This window comes from Panthera tigris, chromosome C1 (assembly GCF_018350195.1).
Source record: "Panthera tigris isolate Pti1 chromosome C1, P.tigris_Pti1_mat1.1, whole genome shotgun sequence".
NCBI lineage: Eukaryota > Metazoa > Chordata > Mammalia > Carnivora > Felidae > Panthera > Panthera tigris.
This window is the reverse complement of record NC_056667.1, coordinates 78,435,716-78,460,112: the sequence shown is the minus strand read 5'-3', so window position 1 is coordinate 78,460,112 and position 24,397 is coordinate 78,435,716. Positions and strand designations below refer to the sequence as shown.

Here is a 24,397-nt window from a genome sequence, read left to right as displayed (position 1 = left end):
TTCATTTAAAAAAAATTTTTTTAATGTTTATTTATTTTTGAGAGAGACAGAGACAGAATGTGAGTGGGTTAAGGGCAGAGACAGAGGGAAACACAGAATCTGAAGCAGACTCCAAACTCTGAGCTGTCAGCACAGAGCTCGATGTAGGGCTCAAACTCACAAGCCATGAGATCATGACCTGAGCCGAAGTCGGATGCTCAACCGACCGAGCCACCCAGGCACCCCGACTATAGTTCATTTTTTAAAATCTAGGGCATACTATTCTATTGCATGAAAATAGTATAATTTATTTTGTACATTTTTTATTTGATAGACATTGAGGTTGTTTCCAGCTAATACAAACATGTTGCAGTGAACATCCCAGTGCACAGCTTCTTGGCAGTATGTGGGAGAGTTTCTTTAAAATAAACAAGAGCTCTGTGCTGACAGCTCAGACCCTGGAGCCTGTTTCGGATTCTGTATCTCCCTCTCTCTCTGACCCTCCCCCGTTCATGCTCTGTCTCTCTGTGTCTCAAAAATAAGTAAACATTAAAAAAAAATGTGTTTATGTGCTCGCTTCGGCAGCACATATACTAAAAAAAAAATGTGTTTAAATAAACAAGAGCTGAATTGCTAAATATTTTCCAAAAGGTATTTCCAAGTTGAAGGTACAAGGTAGGAGCACCTTTAGCTTTATGAAATCTTTTTTATTAGTTTTTTTTAAGTTTTTTTTTGGTTGTTGTTTTTAAAACAACAAGTTTTTGTTGTTGTTTTGTTGTTTGTTAGTTTTTTTTTAAGTTGTTTTTTTAAGTTGTTTGAGAGAGAAAGACAGAGCACAGTGGGTGAGGGGCACAGAGAGAGGGAGACACAAAATCTGAAGGCGTCTCCAGGCTCTGAGCTGTCAGCACAGAATCCAAGGCAGGGCTAGCAACTCACAAACTGAGAGATTATGACCTGAGCCAAAGTCAGACACTTAACTGACTGAGTCACCCAGGCATCCCTAGTTTATTTATTTTTTGAGAGAGACAGCAAGCACGTGAGCAACCGTGTGTGGGGGAGGGGCAGAGAGCAAGGGATACAGAGAATCCCAAGCAGGCTTCACACTGTCAATGCCCGCGGACATTTTGAACTCACAAAATATGAGATCATAAACTGAGCAGAAATCAAGCATCTTGGATGCTTAACCAACTGAGCCACCCAAGCACCCCTGAAACCTTTTTTTAAAAAGTGGTACAGCAGCAATATCAATTTACATTCCCAACCAAAAATGTGTGTAAGAGTTTCTGCTGTACTACTACACCTTCACCCAGGCTTAGAGAAAACAGTATATAATAATAAAATAACCTACTTCAGCCTCTCAACAATCTATAATGAAGTACCAAAAATGAGGCAGTCACAGGTTAAGTAACTTGTCTAAGATCTCATAGATTACAGGGAATATAACCTGTTTCCAAAAACTCTTAAGCATTTTGCACTACTACCTCTGGCATGGCATTCAATCTAGCAGGCCGTAACGCTACAGTGTTTGGGTTTAAATTCTAACTGTACCACTTTCTGTGTGTTCTCAATCTCTCTCAAATTCAGTTTCCTCATCTGTAAAATGAGGATGTTATCAATATTCTATGATTGTTTGAAAAGTAAACGAGTTATACACTTAAAGCACTTAGAAAAGTATTTCCATATAGTGAATGCTAAGTTATTATAATTATCACCAAATTAAAAACTTATGCCCATCTAATAGTGTTAAGTGATTGTATTTTTACAACCTCATTGTAATTTTTTTTTTTTTTAACATTTATTCATTTTGAGAGACAGAGAGAGACAGAGTGCAAGTGGGGGTAGGGCAGAGAGAGAGGGAGAGACAGAATCCGAAGAAGGCTCCAGGCTCTCAGCTGTCAGCACAGCACCAATGTGTGGCCCGAACTCACCAACTGCGAGATCATGACCTGAGCCAAAGTCTGACACTTAACCATTCCATACAGTTTTTGAAGTTTTATTCAAGGTAACTTAATGCAGGAGAGGGGTGGTGGGGAGAGGAGATATCCACCAGCAAAAATTCACATAGCACTGCAGCTATTCTCCACAAAGTCCAGACCTTAGCCTATAGGTTTAATAAAGCAAGGGGACACATGGAGTGGAGTGGGAAGAGCACTGCAGTGAGATCAAAGGGTTTGTGTGTATTTCAAAAGATTGCATGCACCTGACAGCTAACCTTTAATCAGACCTTGAGGCACTACCTGTGTGTCAGAAAGGGAAAAGACTATGTTATTTCTTACAGATTCCTGGGAGGCCAAAGCAAGCCTCTCCTCATCCCTACCTTGATGGGCATTTCTAAAAGGTATGTATATTAATCTCCAAGGGTCCCAGAACACATAAGCCCCAAGAGAGGTAATCCAGTGAACATGAACAAGATGGAAGGCCAAAGATAGAGTCAGTATTGTCAGTACTCCTACAAGTTCAAAGCTGGGATCTAATTATTAAAATCAATAATTAATTCTCCCAGCCACAGTTTTTGAACTTTTTTGTTTTTTAAATTTCAAACAGGTACTCCTTAATGCAGATTCGCCAATTTTTGATATTTTGCCACAACTGCCCATGTCTCTCACTTGAGAGATTTTTTTGTACTGAACTACATTCTAGAGTAATTAGTAACCTTCACCTTTATTTTATTTTAATATTTTTTTAATGTTTATTCACTTTTTGAGAGACAGAGAAGAGTGTGAGCAGGGCAGGAGCAGAGAGAGAGAGGGAGACACAGAATCTGATGCAGGCTCCAGGCTCTGAGCTGTCAGCACAGAGCCGAATGCGGGGCTTGAATTCACGAACCGTGAGATCATGACCTGAGCCAAAGTCAGACACTTAGCTGACTGAGCCACCCAGGTGTCCCAGTAACCTTCACCTTTAATACTTTAGTACGTATCCTAAGAACACAGACAATGCCTCATATAACCATAACTATCAAATTCAAGAAATCTGAAACTGTTACAACACTATTATCTAATGTACAATTCACATGTAAGCTTTATCAATTATTCCAATAATGTTCTTTACAGACCTTTTTTTTTCCTTCTGATCTAGGATCACATACTGCTTTTAGTTATCATATATCTTTAGTTTCTTTAATCTGTAATATCTCAGCTGTTTGTTAAGTCTTTCATGACACTGACTTTTTTTTTTACAATAATAGCTTAAATTTATTGAACATCTATTATGTGCCGCAGAGAGTTTTAGCTGCTTTACATACCTAATCAAAGAGTCACAACTCATTAAACTGGACATTATCCTTATCTTATCTGTAACTAGGACCCAGAAAGATTACACAATATGTTCAAGGCATGCCCTCATAGTTACTAAGTAGTAAACCTAATGTATGAATCTAAGAAGGAGGTGGACTTAACCACTGGACTACTGATACAAAATTAGATGTCAAACAAGATACATAAAAAACGTGCGTTTAGAATCATGCTATGCATGGGGTGCCTGGGTGGCTCAGTCAGTTAAGCATCCAGCTTCTACTCAGGTCATGATCTCACAGTTCGTGGGTTCGAGCCCTGCATTGGGCTCTGTGTTGACAGCTCAGAGCCTGGAGCCTGCTTCAGATTGTGTGTCTTCCTTTCTCTCTGCCCCTCCTGTGCTCATGTTCCGTCTCTGTCTCTCAAAAATAAATAAACATTTTTTAAAAAATCATGCTATGCAAATAATTTTTTTCTTATAGGGAAATATGGGCATTTTCTGTTTAGTAGATAGTAAAAACATACACACACACACACACACACACACACACACACACACACACACACACAGGTTACTCAAAGGTCTACTCTGACACTGCTATTGAAGAGTCACACGGATGAGATCTTCAACAGCCAGAAGCTGATGGTCAATTCTGTGTTTTCCGTGAACCCCTGGATTCAATGACTCTACCTTCTTTTACTTCTCAATGTGATCAAGTATATAACCCATGACTAATACTGGCATAAATGTGCAGCAGCCACTCAAGCTATTTGGAAGTTGCTTATCACTACAACATGATTTTCTCATCCTGCTTCCCCTCTCTTTTCTCAACTACCTACTATTTCTTAAGCCTATGTACTTCACCGTGAGAGAAACACATCAAACTAGGGTTCTCTTCTGCTCTCCAGATGATGTGTACCCAGTGAGAAATTCAGTAAATCAGTTAATAAATGCTGCTAAATATTTGCTTAACCTTGTCTGTTTCCTCATGAGGAGATTCAGGCTATTCATTCTGGGGAGCACACTCCTCCATAAATGACATAGTACCCCTCTTATTATATACCACATATAAAAACACATGATGGCAGTCTGTCCAAAACCTTGGTGGGTTTTTTGTTTTGTTTTGTTCTGTTTTGTTTTTTTGGGAGACTGAGAGAGAGAGAGAGAGAGAGAGAGAGAGAGAGAGAGCCAGAGAGAGAGAAGGAGGGAGAATCTTAAGCAGGCTCCATGCCCAGCTCGGAGCCTGACTTGGTACTGGATCCAACCACACTGGGATCACGACCTGAGCCAAAATCAAGAGTTAGACGCTTAATCGACTTAACCACCCAGGCATCCCCACCTTAACTTACTGATTCTTCCATTATTTCCTCTGATTCGTAATGCTACCTCTTACATATCAAGTTTCTACTGTGTGTATGTTTGCTAAAAAGGGTCTGTTCTATACCACTGATATTTTTTGGTTTATTCCTATACCAACATCACATTGACTTAATTCATATAACTTCAGAAGTCCTGGTGTCTATAGGCATGCTCTCCACCTTGGTCTACAGCTTCAAAATTGCCTCCTTTATTCTTGGACCTCGGCTCTTCTGTATAATATTTACAGTCAGTTCATTAAGTTTTACCAAAAATCTGTTGGGATATTGATGGGAATTATATCAAATGTATCAATTATTTTGGGAAAAAGTGACACTTTTATATTATGGTTCCTTTCAGAAAAATGGTGTCTACTTCATTTTAGTATACATGCTGCCAAAGTGAGCACTGGGGTATACTTCATTAGGTAGATCTTCTTTTAAGACTTGCAACCAAATTTTATAATTTTCTCCACTGGATTAATCATGTCTTTTATTCTGATGTTTTGACATCTGGAACTTCACTCACCCTAGGAAGACTGGCCCTCCCTCCCAAGGTTAGCCAATTCTTAGAGACAGTAAACTACTCACCTGGAAGTGTACCTTTCATAAACAAGCTAATCAATCCAGAGCCTCCTCCTCACTCCTCTGTTTGGCTCTTACACTCAGGACCAATAATCCCCTACCCTACTTACCTCAGGACCAGGTACCACACAACTCAGGACAGCTTTACACTATAGCCCGCTGAGATTATTCATACTAGACAATCCTAAACCTGCCTTCCCTGCTTTCACTGTGCCTTCCCACACAAACCACAAAAACATGTCTTTTCCTCCCAAATCCCTCAGTCTCCTGATCAACCCTGATGCTTTACATGGCCTGTCATGTCTCCTGTTTCTAGGGATTTGTGACTATAAAAATTCCTTCTGCATGACAGTCATTTCCATGTCTGTGTGTCTCACCATACTTGATGAAAGCAAATCTGAGCACATTTTTAAATCTTCATTAAGACTGTACATATTTTCTGTATATTTTTTCTTATTTAACTAATAGTTTTTATTTTAATGTTTTACTAAGTGCAGAAGTCTTAAGTGAATGAGTTTTTATATATGTATACATCCACAAAATTACTATCCAGATCAAATACAGAATATTCAAGTACCCAAAAGACTCCCTCCAACATTCTTTACTCAAAAAGGTAAACACTACTTGGAGTTTTTAATACCATATATTAAAGAATATATGAATCAAGAATTTTACCTATTCTTGATTTCTTATGGAAATGTACTATATTCTTTTGCACCTGGCTTCTTTTGCTTACATTATCTATGATATATATTCACTTATGTTGTTAATAGTTTTAGTTGCTCTTTTCCATGTGTATATGTTCCATAATGTGAATATAACACAATTTATTTATTCTATTATTAACATTTAGCAATTATGAATGAAGCTACTTTGAACACTCTTGCACCTATCCTTTGATAGATACAGGCATTCATTTCTGATGCAGTAAATGCTAGATCACAGGGTGACTTATGTTAGCTTTAGCAGATAATGGCAAAGTTTTCCAAAGTGTTTCTACCAATTTACACTCTTAGAAATATATGAGAATTGTAGGGGCTCCACAAGTTTGCCAAAACTTGATATTGTGAGTCATTTTCATTTTAGCCACTGTGGGCCATAATGGGCCTTTTTCCTTTTGTCATCACCCTTGTTTTGTTTATTACTTTCTTGTAGGAAAATCTTTAGCTATTGATTCAATATCTCTAATAGCTATATTTCCATTCAAGTTTTCAATTTATTAAGTTAGTTCTGTTAAATTATATTTTGTTGAGAAATCATTTATTGAGTCCAAATTTTCATATTTATCATCCTAAAATGGTTCATAGTATTTGGTCTTCTTTCTTTTTTTTTTTTAATGTTTATTTCTTGAGAGAGAGAGAGAGAGAGAGAGAGAGACAGAATGTGAGTGGGGGAGGGGCAGAGAGAAAGGGAGACACAGAATCCAAAGCAGGCTCCAGGCTCCAAGCTGTCAGCACAGAACCCAACACCGGGCTCAAACCCACAACCAGAAACCATGAGGTCATGACCTGAGCTGAAGTTGGACACCCAACCGACTGAGTCACCCAGGCACCCCTTTCTTAAATCATAGCTAAATCTATACTTTAGAAGTCCTTTTCAATCCCAATATTGTTTTTTGTGCTTTGTCTCCTTGATTAATTTTGTCTGATGCCCATTAGTTTGGTCATTATGAAAAGAACCAGATTTAGATTTTGTTGATTTTCTCTATGGTTTCCTTGTTTTCTATTCGATCATTTAATCCTATATTATTTCAATACTTCTATTTCCTATTTTTCTTTTGATGATTTCTTCAACTGTCCTTTTCCTGACTACATAAATTGGATGTTTTAGCTCATTCATTTTCATGCATATATTAATTTCAATATATGCACAGGAGACTAAAAATTTCCCTCTAAGAATATCTTTGGTGTCAGCCCACAAGCTGTGGTATTTTTTTATATCGCTCTGTTCTAAAAGTTTTTTTTTTTAATTTTTTAAAAATGTTTATTTATTTTTGAGAAAGAGAGACAAGAGCGTGAGTGGGGGAGGGACAGAGAAAGAAGGAGACACAGAATCCAAAGCAGGCTCCAGGTTCTGAGCTGTCAGCATAGAGCCCAATGCAGGGCTTGGACTCACGAACCATGAGATCATGACCTGAGCCAAAATTGGACACTTAACTGACTGAACCACTGAAGCGCCTCAAAAGTTTTCTAATTTTTGTCCTAATTTCTTCAATGGTCCGTAAGTAGCAAGAAAGCTGGCTTTAAATTTCTAAAAATACATGATTTGGGGGTGGATTACATTCTAACTTAATTGTACTATAGTCTGAGAAGGTAATATATACAACATCAATCTTTTGGTGTTTGTTGAAACTCATACTTTCTGGCATAGTGAGGTAAAGATTATAAATGTTCTAGAAGTGCTTGAAAGAATATGACTTTTCAAACTGTTGGGTATAGGGTTCCATAAATACATACATTAGATCAAGATTACTAGTTGTCATTCAACTCTTCAATTTCTTGCTTTCATGTTACTAATCTAATAATTCCTAGTAAATGTGTAAGAATGTTACCTGTATGATTAAAGGTTTGCTCATTACCATGTGAAATTTTATTTTCTTTATATATTTCTGGGCTTGACTATTAGATACATGTAAGTTTAGAATCTTTACAGGCTCCTGGTTAGATATTATTTAAACCTTATATAAGAGTCTTCTTTTTAAACTTTATTTTAGAGAGAGAGAGAGAGAAAGCAAGCAGGGGAGAGTGCAGAGGGAGAGAGAGAGAGAGAGAGAGAAAGAAAGAAAGAGAGAGAGAGAATCGTAAGCAGGCTCTACACTCAGCACAGAGCCTGATGTGGAGCTTGATATGATGACCTGGGATTATGACCTGAGCTGAAATCAGGAGTCTGACACTCAACCAACTGGGCCACCCATATAAGAGTCATTTTTATGCTCAACATCACTCATCACCAGGGAAATACAAATCAAAACCACAATGAGATACCACCTCACACTGGTCAGAATGGCTAAAATTAACAACACAGGAAAACAACAGATGATGGTGAGGATGCAAAGAAAAAGGAACCCTTTTACATTTTTGGTGGTAATGCAAACTGGTGCAGCCACTCTGGAAAAAGTATGGAGGTTCCTCAAAAAGGAAAAAACTAGAACTATCCTATAACCCAGCAACTGCACTACTATACTTAGTATAGGTAAATACTTTTACCCAAAGTATACAAAAATACAGATTCAAAGGGGTACATGCACCCTGATGTTTAAAGCTGCATCAACAATAGCCAAACTATGGAAAGAGTCCAAATGTCCATTGACTGGATGTCCATTGACTTTATCCGTGAATGGATAAAGAAGAGGTGTATATACATACAATGGAAAATTACTCAGCCATCAAAGATAATGAAATCTTGCCATTTGCACTGATATAGATGGAGCTAGAGTGTATTATGGTAAGCAAAATAAGTCAAAGAAAAATACAATATGATTTCACTCATATTGTAATTGGAATTGAAGAAACAAAACAGATGAACACAGAAAAAAAAGGAGGTAAACCATACAACAGATATTTAAGTATAGAGAACAAACTGAGGGTTGATGGAGGGAGGTGGTGGGGGTGGGGGGTGGGAAATGGGTTAAAAGAGTGATGGGTATTAAGGAGGGCACCTGTGATGAGCACAAGGTATTGTATGTAAGTGATGAATCACTAAATTCTACTAAAAATGAGTATTACACTGTATGTTAACTGGAATTTAAATAAAAACCTGAAAGAAAAAAATTTTTTGAAGACAAAAATGGAGATTATGATTTTTTCCTGTGTAAAAAGCTGTTATAATTATATTATTATATTGGAAAATATTATTAAACTAAAAAATGTTAAATGTTTATTAGTTTAAATGTTAATTGACATTGATAGTTAAGGGTTCCTTAGTCAAGACTACCTACAAAACTTTATATTAAGACATGCTTTATACAAAATCAGGGCACCTGGGTGGCTGAGTTGGTTAAGTATCTGGCTCTTGATTTCAGCTCAGGTCATGATCTCAATGTTTGTAGGTTCAAGCCCTGTGCCAGCAGGCTACACATTGATAGTGCAGAGCCTGCTTGGGAGTCTCTCTCTCTCTCTGTCCCTCCCCAATTTAGGTATGTGTGCACGCTCTCTCTCTCAAAATAAACTTAAAGAAAAAAAAAAAAAAGACATGCTTTATACTTTCTTTTACTCACGAACATATTTACTCACGAATTTTATTTAGGAAATAATTTCAGAAAAAAGTAAATATCATTACACTGATAATCATTATCAGACTTCTAATCCCAATCCAGAATGCCAGTAACATGAAATTTTTAATGAAAAATGAAAAACTATTAATAGACAAAAAGAACATTAAATTTTTCTACTGCTAAGTTTCTGAAATATTTTCATTTTAAAAATTAGCTACAGGGGTGCCTAGGTGGCTCAGTCAGTTAAGCATCCGACTCTCAATTTCTGCTCAGGTCATGATCTCACAGGTTGTGAGTTTCAGCCCTGCATCGGGCTCTGTGCTGACAGTGCAGAACCTGCCTGGGATATTCTCTCTCTCTTTCTGTCTCTCTCTCTCTCTCTCTCTCTCTCTCTCTCTCTCTCTCTCTCCCCCCCCCCCCCCCCGCCCCTCTCCTGCTCACTCTCTCGCTCTCAAAAATAAATAAATAATTTAAAAACAGATAATAAAAATTAGCTACAATTTTAAAAAGGTAATATATTCTTTTTCCCCCTACAAAAACAATTATCTGCTTTAAAACACATACCTCTTTCCTTGTTTACTTTGTTCAAGTAAGTCTACCTTTAACTTTATACATTCCTCTTGGGACTTCTGCAAACTCTGCTCCTTTTCAATCACCATTTTCTGGCTCTGCTCTAATTTATCTTCTGCCTCTCTATAAAATAAAGGAAAATAGTTTTTAAAGGCTATTAAAGAGATTATTCCAGGTATGCAACAATAGCTCAACATTAGGAATTCTATCAGCTTAAATTAGCAAGGTAAGAGAAACCAAGATTTAGTAAGAAAGAGAAAAGGCATATTTATCACTTATCAACTAAGAGTTTTTACAAGGAATAAAATGATACATATACAGTCAGATACTAGAAGCATAACCATACAGTTCAAAAATTAGGTAAGAATGACTATTATTACCACTATATCCAATGATTTTTCTGATAGTTACTAAAAGAAAAATGAAAAAGTACTAAATAGAAATTTTGAAAAGGAAAGACAATATTTTCTTTTTCTGCTAATATTATTAGCTGCCTGGAAAATCCAGGAGAATCAAAATGCAAAATTATTAGGGTAAAATAATATGACAACTAGTCCAATTACAAAATAATTATATTACACAAAGAGCAACAGCCTTCCTATATACCATCAATTAACAGAACATGAACAAATTCACAACAACCAAAAATATAAAATATCTAGGAATAAAATTACAACAACATGTGATACAAGGAAAATTACAAAATTCTGATGGTCACAAAAGATGACTTTAGTGTACATCAGAATAACCTGCAGGACTTACTAAAACACATATTACTGGATCCCACCTCTCACAGTTTGTGATTCAGTAAGTCTGAGACAGAACCTGAGATCTACAATTCTAACAACTTCCCAGAAGATGCTAATACTGCTGGTCCCAGAACTACACTTTGGGAATCATCAAAATGGAATGATGTGCTATTTACTATGCATATATTTCTCATTTTATTCAAAGCAAAAGGGGATAAATTATAAAGTGCCTGATTCCTTGTATTTTATTCTTAAACTCCCATTGAAGCACCAGTATATACTACTATATAGGGCAAGAAATGAATTAGTGCATATTCAATAAAAGCATGTAAATAAGCATCTCAGCTCATTTTATGTCTTTTTTTAGCCCCCGTAAAACACATGCATCTTGGAGCCAAGAGGAGTTATGATGGACCACAGAACAGATTCCACAGGTCCTAAGATAGTCTCTAAACCACTAGAAATTTATGGGGTGGGGAACAAGATTTCACAAGATACATCAAAAAGCACAAGTAGGAAGTAAAAACTTTAAAGCCATAAAAAGTATATTTACCTCAAAACTTTATCTTGGGCTGAAACTTCTGCTTCCAAATTTATAATGTGTTCTTCCAAGATAGGCACACTTGCTGCCTGTTGTTGAACAGATTCAAGCATAGAAACCTAGAACAAAAAAGTAACCTTTAGCACATTTTCTTTCACAAAATAATCTACTTGATCCTTTGTTTCTTTTTCTGTTTGCGAGGGTGTTCAATATAAAGCCCCAATCATCGATCAAATGTGAAGCTCACCCTATCTCTTCCTTTGATCAACATTTACATGGGTGTGTCATCATCACAAGCCAATATCAGCATGTAAGCTCCAGCCATTACCCTCAACTTAATATCCCAAGATAATTGATTAACTATTTGGGGGGGAATAAAGAATCTCTACTGAAACCAACCAGGAAAATAAATTTCACATAAACAGAAAATTCAATATAAAAGATAAAATTATAAAAAAGTAAATAAGAAAATACTTACTGAACCATTTTACAATTTAAGACCTAATTTTAGAATACATCTTACTAGAGAAAACTTAGAAAATACAAAAAGCAAAGTAATCCTACAACCTGGAAGATAAAAAGAATACAGCAGGGTGGGAATCTACAACCTAAATGGTATCTGGAAAGAATATCAATAAGGGACCTAATTATCCCTGAAAAAAGGAAGCATGAGGTCCAGGAAAGAAAACCCAGAATATAGCTAAAAATGTGCTGGTAAGTCAACCCTCCTTTTCCCATTCCTTTCAAAACACCAACAGTCCAGTGATAGCCTACCAGGAAGAGAGAGAAAATTGATTATCTAAGACACTGAACAGGAAAGGTTTAGGACTATGTAGAACGATGAGCAGGGATGAAGTAGTTATAAACAAGCTGGTTGACATAAAACAGTTTCCAACTTCCTACATCATCTCATTTAGGGCTATCCCACAGGTGGGAAATCAAAGGATTCTTTGCTGGAAAAATTCAACAGCTCCAAAGAAAAAGGCCTCACATACTGATTTTGGGCAAAAGAGGCTGGGTATCTCCCTAGAAAAGATCCACCTCCCCAGGCATCACCAACATATGAAGTGCATTGGACAATAAACTTCACCTTTGTACAGAGAGCTTCCAAAGCGCATTTAAGTGCCTTTCTCTTAAATATAAAAAGGTAAAACATGAACATCTGAAAAAAAGGCTTCTAACGTAAAAAGTCAAAGGCCACAACAAAAGAAAAAGGCAACTGGCAGCAAGCAAGGCAAGTATGCACACACACATAGAAACACACATTAAATCTTAAGAAAGCTAAGTGAAGATACTGCATCAGGATGTTCTTCCAACCACCCCCCCCAAAAAAAAGATTAAGAGAATATGGAAAAGCTCTGGAAAATGAAAAAAAAAAATCTGACAGCTAAAGTAAGATTCAATAAAGGTGTAGATGATAGCTTTGAGGAAATTTGAAAAGTATCATAAGAAGACAAGGAGATGGAAAACATGAGAAAAGACCTTAAAAGATTCAGAGGACCAATTGAGGTAATCCAATATTCACCTAATAGGAAAAATAAAAGAGAACAGAAGGAAGAAAAGCAGATAGGTGTAAATGGGCCTTAACACACAAAGGTAGACAAATAAGGATAGTAGCAGACCTATCTACTGAAACTTGGCAGGCCAGAAAGGAATGGCATGAAATCTTCAATGTGATGAACAGGAAAAATATGCAGCCGAGAATCCTTTATCCAGCAAGTCTGTCATTCAGACGAGGAGAGATAAAGGTTTTCCCAAACAAACAAAACTTAAGGAATTCATTACCACTAAACCAGCCCTACAAGAGATTCTAAGGGGGACTCTGTGAGTGAAATGTTGCAAGGACCACAAAGTACCAGAGACATCACTACAAACATGAAACCTACAGATAACACAATGACACTAAACCCATATCTTTCAATAATAACACTAAATGTAAATGGACTAAAAGCTCCAACCAAAAGACATAGAGTATCAGAATGGATAAAAAAAACAAGACCCATCTATTTGCTGTCTACAAGAGACTGATTTTAGACCTGAGGACATCTTCAGATTGAAAGTGAGGAGATGGAGAACTATCTATCACGCTACTGGAAGTCAAAAGAAAGCTGGAGTAGCCATACTTGTATCAGGCAAACTAGACTTTAAATTAAAGGCTGTAACAAGAGATGAAGGGCAATATATAATTACAGTGTCTATCCATCAGGAAGAGCTAACAATTATAAATGTCTATGCACCAAATTCAGCAGCACCCAAATATATAAAACAATTACTCACAAACATAAGCAACCTTATTGATAAGAATGTGGTAATTGCAGGGGACTTTAATATTCCACTTACAACGATGGATAGATCATCTGGACAGAGAATCAGTAAAGAAACAATGGCCCTGAACGATACATTGGACCAGATCGACTTGACAGATATTTAGAACTCTGCATCCCCAAACAAGAGAATATACTTTCTTCTCAAGTACATGCAGAACATTCTAAGACAGATCACATACTGGGTCACAAAACAGCCCTTAATATGTATAAAAGAATTGAGATCATACCATGCACACTTTCAGACCACAATGCTATGAAACTTGAAATCAACCACAGGAAAAAGTCTGGAAAACCTCCAAAAGCATGGAGGTTAAAGAACACCCTACTAAAGAATAAACTGGTCAACCAGGCAATTAGAGAAGAAATTTAAAAATATATGGAAATAAATGAAAATGAAAATACAACAATCCAAACACCTTGGGATGCAGCAAAGGCAGTCCTGAGAGGAAAATACATTGCAATCCAGGCCTATCTCAAGAAACAAGAAAAATCCCAAATACAAATTCTAACAGCACACCTAAAGGAACTAGAAGGAAAACAGCAAAGACACCCCAAACCCAGCAGAAGAAGAGAAATAATAAAGATCAGAGCAGAAATAAACAACATAGAACCCCCCCCAAAAAAACCAAAAACAAAACAAAACAAAAAACAGTAGAGCAGATAAATGAAACCAAGAGTTGGTTTTTTGAAAAAATAAACAAAATTGATAAACCTCTAGCCAGGCTTCTCAGAAAGAAAAGAGAGAGGACCCAAATAGATAAAATCATGAATGAAAATTGAATTATTACAACCAATCCCTCAGAAATACAAGCAATTATCAGGGAATACTATGAAAAATTATATGCCAACAAAATGGACAACCTGGAAGAAATGGACAAATTCCTAAACTCCCACATACTTCCAAAACTCAAATGGAAAGAAATGGAAAATTTGAACATACCCATAATCAGCTAAGAAATTGAAATCAGTTATCAAAAAATCTCCCAACAAATAATCGTGGACCAGATGGCTTCCCAGGAGAATTCTACCAGACATTTAAAGCGGAGTTAATACCTATCCTTCTCAAGCTGTTCCAAAAAACAGAAATGGAAGGAAAACTTCTGGACTCATTCTATGAAGCCAGCATGACCTCGATTCCTAAACTAGACAGAGACCCCACAAAAAAGGAGAATTACAGGCCAATATCCCTGATGAACATGGATGCAAAAATTCTCAACAAGATACTAGCAAGTCGAATTCAACAGCATACAAAAACAATCATTAAGCATGATCAAGTGGGATTCAATTCTGGGCTGCAGGGCTGGTTCAATATTTGCAAATCAATCAGTGTGATATATCACATTAATAAAAGAAAGGATAAGAACCATACAATCCTGTCAATAGATGCAGAAAAAGCAGTTGACAAAATACAGCATCCTTTCTTAATAAAAACCCTCGAGAAACTCAGGATAGAAGGAACAAATCTAAACATCATAAAAGCCATATATGACAACAGCTAAATCATCCTCAATGGGGAAAAACCAAGAGCTTTCCCCCTGAGATCAGGAACACGACAGGGATTTCCACCCTCACTGCTGTTGTTTAACATAGTGTTGGAAGTCCTAGCATCAGCAGTCAGACAACAAAATGAAATCAAAGGCATCAAAAGTGGCAAAGATGAAGTCAAACTTTCACAATTTGCAGACGACATGATACTCTACATGGAAAATCCAACAGACTCCACCAAAAGTCTGCTAGAACTGATACATGAATTCAGCAAAGTCACAGGGCACAAAATCAATGTACAGAAATTTTTATACACCAATAATGAAGCAAAAGAAAGAGAAATCAAGAAACGGATCCCATTCACAATTGCATCAAGAACCATAAAATGCGTAGGAATAAACCTAGCCAAAGATTTAAAATATATGTATGCTGAAAACTATAGAAAGCTTATGAAGGAAATTGAAGAAGACACAAAGAAATGGAAACACATTCCATGCTCATGGATTGGAAGAATATTGTTAAAATGTCTATACTACCCAAAGTAATCTACACATTCAATGCAATCCCAATCAAAATTGCACCAGCATTCCTCTCAAAGCTAGAACAAGCAATCCTAAGATTTGTATGGAACCACAAAAGACCCCGAATAGCCAAAGTAATACTGAACAAGAAAACCGAAACAGGAGACATCACAATCCCAGATTTTAATTTCTGCTACAAAGCTGTAATCATCAAGAAAGCACTGTATTGTCACAAAAACAGACACATAGACCAATGGAATGGAATAGAGACCACAGAATTGGACCAACAAATGTATGGCCAACTAATCTTTGACAAAGCTGGAAAGAATATCCAATGGAAAAAAGATAGTCTCTTTAACAAATGGTGCTGGGAGAACTGGACAGCAACATGCAGAAAAATGAAACTAGACTACTTCCTTACACTATTCACAAAAATAAACTCAAAATGGATAAAGGACCTGAATGTGAGACAGGAAACCATCAAAACCCTAGAGGAGAAAGCAGGAAAAAACCTCTCTGACCTCAGCCGCAGGAATTTCTTACTTGACTCATCTCCAAAGGCAAGGGAATTAAAAACAAAAATGAACTACTGGGACCTCATCAAGATAAAAACTTCTGCACTGCAAAGGAAACAGTCAACAAAGCTAAAAGGCAACCAACAGAATGGGAAAAGATATTTGCAAATGACATATCGGATAAAGGCCTAGTATCCACAATCTGTAAAGAACTCACCAAACTCCACACCCGAAAAACAAATAATCCAGTGAAGAAATGGGAAGAAGACATGAATAGACACTTTTCTAAAGAAGACATCCAGATGGCCCAAAGACACATGAAAAGATGCTCAATGTCACTCCTCATCAGGGAAACACAAATCAAAACCACACTAAGATACCACCTCATGCCAGTCCGAGTGGCTAAAATGAACAAATCAGGAGACTACAGATGCTGAAGAGGTTGGGGAAAAACGGGAACCCTCTTGCACTGTTGGTGGGAATGCAAACTGGTGCAGCTGCTCTGGAAAACAGTGTGGAGGTTCCTCAAAAAATTAAAAATAGATCTACCCTATGACCCAGCAATAGCATTGCTAGGAATTTACCCAAGGGATACAGGAATGCTGATGCATAGGGGCACTTGTACCCCAATGTTTATAGCAGCGCTTTCAATAATAGCCAAATTATGGAAAGAGCCCAAATGTCCATCAACTGACGAATGGATAAAGATGTGTTTTATCTATACAATAGACTACTACTTGGAAATGAGAAAGAATGAAATCTGGCCATTTGCAGCAACGTGGATGGAACTGGAGGGTATTATGCTAAGTGAAGTAAGTCAGGCAGAAAAGACAGTTACCATATGTTTTCACTCATATGTGGATCCTGAGAAACTTAACAGAGAACCATGGGGGAGGGGAAGGGAGGAAAAAAAAGTTACAGAGAGGGAGGGAAGAAACCATAAGAGACTCTTGGATACTGAGAACAAACGGAGGGTTGATGGGGGTTGGGGAGAGGGAAAGTGGTGATGGGCATTGAGGAGACCACCTGTTGGGATGAGCACTGGGTGTTGTATGGAAACCAATCCAACAATAAATTATATTTAATATAAAAAATAATAAAAATAAAAATAAACATTTAAAAATAAATAAAAATAAAAATTTTTAAATAAAAAATACAAAGGAAGATAAATAAGTTGTATTTCCTTCATACAAGAAATAAAACTACATAAATTGATAATCTTAAGATTTTAAGAAGCTATGACTTATGTAAATGTACACACTATACAAGCTACCCTAAATCATTTTCAGATATTAAATTCATATAAAATTGATTTCATAACATGTTGATACTATATTATCATAACAAAAGTTATTATACATAACACATTAAGGCAAAACATGGAATATTTTTCCAATTATAAATCTTAAAATGATTCCAGTTAATTTCTACTTGCATAGTCACACTTCAAGAAACATACTTTTGCTCTTGACTGTGTTAATTCAAAGTGGACAGATTCCATTTTAGTCATTAAAGAATGATTCTGTGAGACCAAACAAGCATTTTGTTGCCTAAGTTTGTTAAGTTTTTCTCGAAGACTTCTGATCTCCTGATCCATGGAGGTAGATGAAAAAGACATCTGAAAAATGAAAAAGAGCAAGCTATGTTGCATTATTTCATTATATGTAATTAATGGAAAACTGTAAACAATTATCAGTAAAATGTCTACATAGCTCAGAAAATGAGTTAAGATGTTTAGTAAGTGTGGTTGAGTGTGGGACAGTAAGCGCTCTCCTCCACTGTGGTGAACACATACATAAATAAGTATAGTTTAGAAAACAATGGTACACTTTGGGAAAGTTCTTAGTATTACCAGTAAAGTTCAACATACTAAGACTCAACAATATTACCCCTGGGTATAAATTTAAAAGTTTTGCAGCTGGGGGCGCCTGGGTGGCTCGGTAGGTTAAGTGGCCGACTTCGGCTCAGGTCATGATCTCACTGCTCTTGAGTTCCAGCCCTGCGTCAGGCTTTGTGCTGACACCTCAAAGCCTGGAGCCTGCTTTGGATTCTGTGTCTCCCTCTGTCTCTGCTCCTCCCCTACTCACAGTCTGTCTCTCTCAAAAATAAATAAACATTAAAAAAATTTTTTTTACACCTGAAAATATAAAAATATTCATACTAAATTTCCCCATAAGAGACAATAAATGGAAAAAAAACCAAATGACTGTCAACAATAAAATGGAAAATGGATAAATTCTTTAAACCAACTCTTCATTTCGGCTAGGGTCATGATCCCAGGGTCATGGGATTGAGCCCTGTTTTGGGCGCTAGACCGAGCATGGAGCCTGCTTAAAATTCTCTCTCTCCCTCTGCCCTTCTCCCACCTTGTGCTCTCTCCCTCTAAAATAAAAAATAAATTAAAAAAATAAAAATAAAAAAGTAAACTATACACAAATTTTTATTATACTTTTAAATATATATTTTATAATAAATTAATTTTCTAGAAGGTTGAGGTTTTCAAGACATAATTTTTTTTTGAAAAAGTAATATACTTATGCAATCCAAAAGTCAAAACTATACAAAACATACAGAAGCCTCATTCCCATTTTTAGTAGATAGGTAACCATTTTTATAAGTTTCTTATTTATAAAACACCAATCACACAGCAAAAAAAAAAAAAAAATAGGGAACTGCTTATACAGTTATTAACTACAGAGTTACTAAGTTATGGTCTTAACTAAGCCCAGTCTTCTAGTGTTTCCACATTCATTTGCAAGCAATACAAATTACCCACTCCCACACTGACTTATGCAAAATCTAGCATTCTAATTAGGTCATTCTGTACCTTGCATTTTTTAAACTATATATCCTGCCAATCTCTCCACAATTAATATAGTTGGAAAGTCTATTCTTTTATTCTCTCCCCCACCTCAGCTGCAGTTTCCATTGCATGTTTATTCAACTAATCCCCTATTACTGGACACTTGAGGTATTTCTAATCTTCTGCTATAACAATGTTTCATTTTGTACTTATGCAGGCATACCTGTCAGGTATTTTTCTAGAAATGGGATTTCCACATCAAGAGTAAACGTATTTGTGATTTTGGGAAACATTACCGAATGCCCCTCCACAGGGGCTATATCATTTTGCATTCCTACCAGCAATGTATGAGAACACCTATCTCCTTCTAATTTCACCACAAAACACGGTATCAAACATCTGGATGTTTTAACAATCTGATAGGTTAAGAACTGGTACCTTAGTTTCACTGTGAATTCCTTTTATTATGAATGAGAATGAACACCTTTTTATTTGTTTGAAGATCATTTTAATTTCCTTTTTCACACATATCTATTGCCCATTTTTCTATCGGGTTATCTTTTCTTTCTAGAAGCTCTTCCCATATTAAAGAGATTACCCCTTTGTCTTTAACAGGCATTACCAATATTTTCCCCCTCCAATTTATCATCTGTCTTTTGATTTTGCTTAAGGTAAAACACAATGATTTCAAATAAAGCATATATGTAACAAAACTGATCAGCAATTTGAGTTAGGATAGAGGTCAATTTTCCAGAATGTAAAAAAAAATTTTTTTGCCCCCAGAATTACATAATCTTTGTAGACATGGAATTTGAATTTATTTTCTAAATTGCTGGCTCACACTGCTTCATTAAGTAGCTTCCTTACAAAAAGAAAACCTCTTGGGGCACACTGGGTAGCTCAGTCAGTTAAACATCTGACTTTTGATTTCAGCTCAGGTCATGATCTCATGGTTCATGAGTTTGAGCCCCACATGGGGCTCCACGCTGACAGTGTGGAGCCTGCTTAGGATTCTTTCTCTTTCCCTCTCTCTCTGCCTCTCCCCCACTTGTGCGTGTGCATGTTCTCTCTCTCTCAAAATATCTAAATAAACTTAAAAAAAAAAGAAAAAACATCTCAATTGTTAGCTTTCTGAAGTGGGAAGACAAATTTTTATTCGAAAAGATGATGAAGTGCATATGCAACTGTATCTATATATGCATGCTGGCTGTGAGGCAATAGAGCATAGGAAGAGAGTGGAATGGGAGATTAAAGGGTTGAGTAAGGAAGAAAGGTAAACACAGTGAGATGGACAATATGATTGAATACGAAATATGGAGAGAGAGAGAGTTCCAGACTAGTAAAGATGTCGAAGAGCATCCACAAAATTCAGGGATAATGAAGAGAACAATACCATGTTATCATATAGCACCTGATGCAGGCTAAATATGGTAAATATACCTTAACCACTGAATAAATAACTGATTACCTATTCCGTACATGGGATAGTGCCAAAAATCACAGGAGTTACAATTTACTTAGGAAAGCAAGCCATTTAATTGCAAAAAGGTAATAAATATAGAAGTTTAAAAATAGAGCAACACACCAAAGCAACTATTTTCTTGTTAGGACACAAAAAGAACCATAACATTTAAATTCAATGAGTCTTAAGCATGATGATAAAAGACTATGGAAAACATAAGACATTTAAAGAAAAAACTTTAGATCTTTAGACAGATCTAAAACCAAAACTACTTTTATGTAGACAGGTCTAAAAACAATAACCTTATCTCTTGTTTTTTTTTCAAAATCAGTACGGCCACTGGGCATTTTACAAACTTTTTTATAAGGTGTGTGATTCAGAAGTCCAAGCTGGTTAGGCAGAGAAAGATCTTCCAGGATGAGTTTTTCAGACCTTGAGAGATTAGAGGTATAATCAGAATTTTCACTTGGACTAACACTAGAGAAAAAAGAAAAATACATTTTAATTCCTAGATGATTTAAGTATTCACTCCAATTTCTATACATCAAATAAGAAAACAGAAAGAAAAGCACCTGAAGTGCTGCTGGAAATCACATTCAGTTCTGAACTTAAGGCAATGTCACAACTAAATTTCTTAATAAAGTGTAATTAGTTTTAAACTAGAGGCTCTATACGCTAGAATTACTTAAGATTCAAAAAAAGAGTCAAAATAATAAAAGATTAACCCCGAAACATATATTTTATACTGAGTCCTAATATAGTAAAAGTATCAACTTAATGTACAAACACTTCCCTAATATTTCTACTTTTTCCTGGATGAGCACTGGGTGTTGTATGGAAACCAATTTGACAATAAATTTCATATATTGAAAAAAAACCCAAAAAACCAAGGGTTACATTAAAAATTACAGAAAATTGGGGTGCCTGGGTGGATCAGTCGGTTAAGTGTCTGACTTCGGCTCAGGTCATGCTCTCACAATCTGTGAGTTCCAGACCTGTGTCAGGCTCTGTGCTGACAACTTAGAGCCTGGAGCCTGCTTCAGATTCTGTGTCTCCCTCTCTCTCTGCCCCTCCCCTGCTCTTGCTCTGTCTCTCTCTCTCTCTCTCAAAAATAAATATTTTTTAAAAATTACAGAAAAACTATTTCCTATTGTAAATATTATTAGAAGCAAAATATATAATAATGAAATTCATACATTTTACATTCATAAAGTCATATTCTAAAGTCTACATATGATTTTACTTACTTACCTGGATAACTCTTCCCCTAAACTCTGCAAACTCCATTCCGTTATCTTCAGTTCATGTCTTAAAGAAGCAACATTTGCAAGCAAACTTTCTTCTTCATGGTCTTTATTACAGTAGTCTGATGAACTAGATTCCATTTCTTAAAAAATGAAATGAATTTCTTGTACCTTGATGGAAAGAATCTGTGGTGTCAGTCAAAATACTCTCACAATAATAGAATTTAACTCATTATTTTTCTGTTTTCTCAAATGATGTGCAATCTTTCATAGTAATTTAAAACAAAACAAAACAAAACCCCAGTAACAAGGAATTTCTCTGCACTGTAAAGCCATGCAAATGGAAAGTTCAATAGAATTTCAGTGAGTCAATTTTTTATTATATACCGGGTCTAGTTATTCTAGTCCCCCTTCTCCAAGCACATTTAATCTTTCTAACAATTGTGTGCATTAAGTACTTTTATTCTACGTTAAAGATGAACTAAGAATATGACAAATTAAATAATATACTCAAGGTCATACAAACTGTCAATGGTAGAAACAAGATTTGAACCGAAGTCATCAGGATCCAAAGACCTTTTAATTATGTTGCACTGTAATTTCTAACTTATTATAAATCAATTTCAATATGAGCTGTTTGAACTTACATGCTCAAGTTACAAGGTCCGGAAACCTGATAAAAATGGTATCATTATAATCATTCATATTTTCTTAAAAGCAATTTATTACCAAGTAAAGTTTAACTCCTTCTCCTATTTAAAATGGTTATAAGGTTTAAAAAACACACACAGTCACATCACAACCATAAGGATCAAAATGGCATTTAGCAAGTTAACTCATAGAAATACATGAAGAAAAGCTTTTCTTTCTTCAACTGATGACGATCTCTGGAGTTGTGAAATTCTCTACTAAATAATCTTTGCAAATAAAAAATCGTAACTAAGGGCCACATTTTGTTATTAATAATTAATACATAAAATCATTGCTTCAAAGTATATATTAGTAACTAATATAATAAAAACTAAGGCTTTAAAATCTTTACTACTCCTGTAGATCTTTCTGCATCTTAAAATTACATTCTTCTTTCAAATCCCATTTACCTTTGTCATTGTAGCATCTCTCTCTCATTACCCTTCTAGAATTCTGACCACATCGCAAGCTCCAAAAGGTTAGGAGTCCTGTGTATTATGTTCAGGACTGTAAGGCACTTGCAGAAGTTCAGTATGTTCGGTGAATAAATGATGACTCCCTAATTGCCCTTCTTTCCTTTCATTGAGCCAAAATAGTTTGGTAAATTTACTTCCCACTCAAAATTTCTCAGATGTAAGGAGGAAGATTAAAAAGAAAACCCTCACCTTATTGTAAGAAACTGTGGCAGGAAATTAAATGAGATGCTATGTCATCGCAGAGAAGATGTTTCTTTTTCCCCCTTTCGTTTGCACAAATTTGTTTCTGCTTAAGTGAGAAGACTCTCCCATACAAAAGTCAGTGGATCAGGTCCCCATTGTGCTCTATCTTTTCAACATCTCTAGCCTCCTACAGGATGGTGAAGGAAAAAGGGGTACAGACAATTTGGGCAAATTCTAAAATGCCATTCAATATTACGTTTCAACTAAATCAGGTTTTGGGTCCAACATCTGTGTATTTTAATGTAACAATTCCCTAACACTTCAGTACCAACGAATATATTTGCTTTTTAACTTTTTTTCTTATTAGAGCATTTACTGTCAAAGATTTTTTTTCTTCCCTCCAACTTACAGTAGTTATAAAAGTCTATTCTCACACACGTGGCAAAGTATTTTTGGCCCTAATAACGTGTTTGTAGCTTTACGCACGCATACCCATCAACACCGAAGAACAAGGTGTTCTTTATAAACTTTGCAAGTAATAGGATGGGTTGTAGTCTTAAAAGATTCCTCATTTGGCAAGGAGATCAGAGATTTATGTTGTATTGTCCTGTTATCAACTACTCTCAATTTGACAGAATTAATCCTACATTCATCTGGAAGCAGCAGAGAAAAACTAACCCTAACCCTCCCCGATTTCTCAAGTAAAACACAACCCTGCAGAGCAGTCAGCGCAGTAAGGGTGAAAACGAAGCGCTTTCGAGGGTGCTGGGAGGGAAAGGAACGTAACTCCAGGTAGGCCTGTTTCTACCCTCCAAGGAGCAGTCACCACCCAAGCCGTAGTTGGGAGACAGACCCACCTGACAACAGCGCACACCGCGCTCTCATCCGCGTTCGGAAGCCTAAGACCCTCTACAGAGCTCGGGGCGTGTAAGCAACAAACACTTCACGCGGAGAACAAACGAACCACAGCCGCACGGAGTTCGAACCGCCGCGGGAGCCGTTGGGGACACGCCTCCCGGGCCTCAGACCCGCCCCCTGCGCAGGCTCTGCGTGAGGTGACGCCACGACGCGGGGTCGGTCGGGGATAGTGATCAGCGAGCGCATCCAAGCCCGCTCGCTCCGAACTACATTTCCCACAATTACTTCTAAGACGCCCATTGGTGTGGGGGAAGCCATGGGAACCTGCCGCTCGAGTGTGAGGCGGGGCGCGCTCACGCCGGGCTTGAGGGGGCCGAGGCCGAGGCGGGTGCGGAAAAGGACTGCTGGCCCCGCCCCTCGGTCCCTACCCTTTGGAGGCCGGTGTTTCCCGCTCTGAGGGATCCTGTGCCGCCGTCGTGGCCACCACCTGGGGTTGCTTCAGGCTTCAGGCTTCAGGTTTCCCTGCCAACCACGAGGAGTCCAGGGAGGAAAAGCGGAGCCTAGGTGCCAGTAACGCACACCTCCCGCGTCTCTTCTAGCCCAAGAT

At 36.9% G+C, this 24,397-nt stretch overlaps 1 protein-coding gene across 8 annotated transcripts in view; it reads right to left on the bottom strand.

The window, feature by feature from the left end:
- The window catches only part of CCDC18 (coiled-coil domain containing 18), a 108,240-nt gene extending 83,941 nt beyond the window's left edge, over window positions 1-24,299 (bottom strand). For 2 of the 8 annotated variants that reach the window (XM_007073414.3, XM_042997909.1), the window contains exons 1-7: window positions 23,790-23,907; window positions 22,939-23,119; window positions 21,591-21,754; window positions 20,642-20,816; window positions 17,534-17,692; window positions 11,239-11,345; window positions 9,931-10,059 (exon numbers count right to left, since the gene is read on the bottom strand). In XM_007073414.3, the coding sequence (XP_007073476.1) occupies window positions 9,931-10,059; window positions 11,239-11,345; window positions 17,534-17,692; window positions 20,642-20,816; window positions 21,591-21,724 (704 nt within the window). In that variant the 5' untranslated portion in view covers window positions 21,725-21,754; window positions 22,939-23,119; window positions 23,790-23,907. Of the gene's footprint in view, window positions 1-9,930; window positions 10,060-11,238; window positions 11,346-17,533; window positions 17,693-20,641; window positions 20,817-21,590; window positions 21,755-22,938; window positions 23,120-23,789; window positions 23,908-24,218 lie in introns of those variants that run through there. The other 6 variants (XM_042997906.1, XM_042997911.1, XM_042997910.1 and 3 more) reach the window with 6 other exon arrangements.
- Window positions 24,300-24,397: the final 98 nt, after the last annotated feature.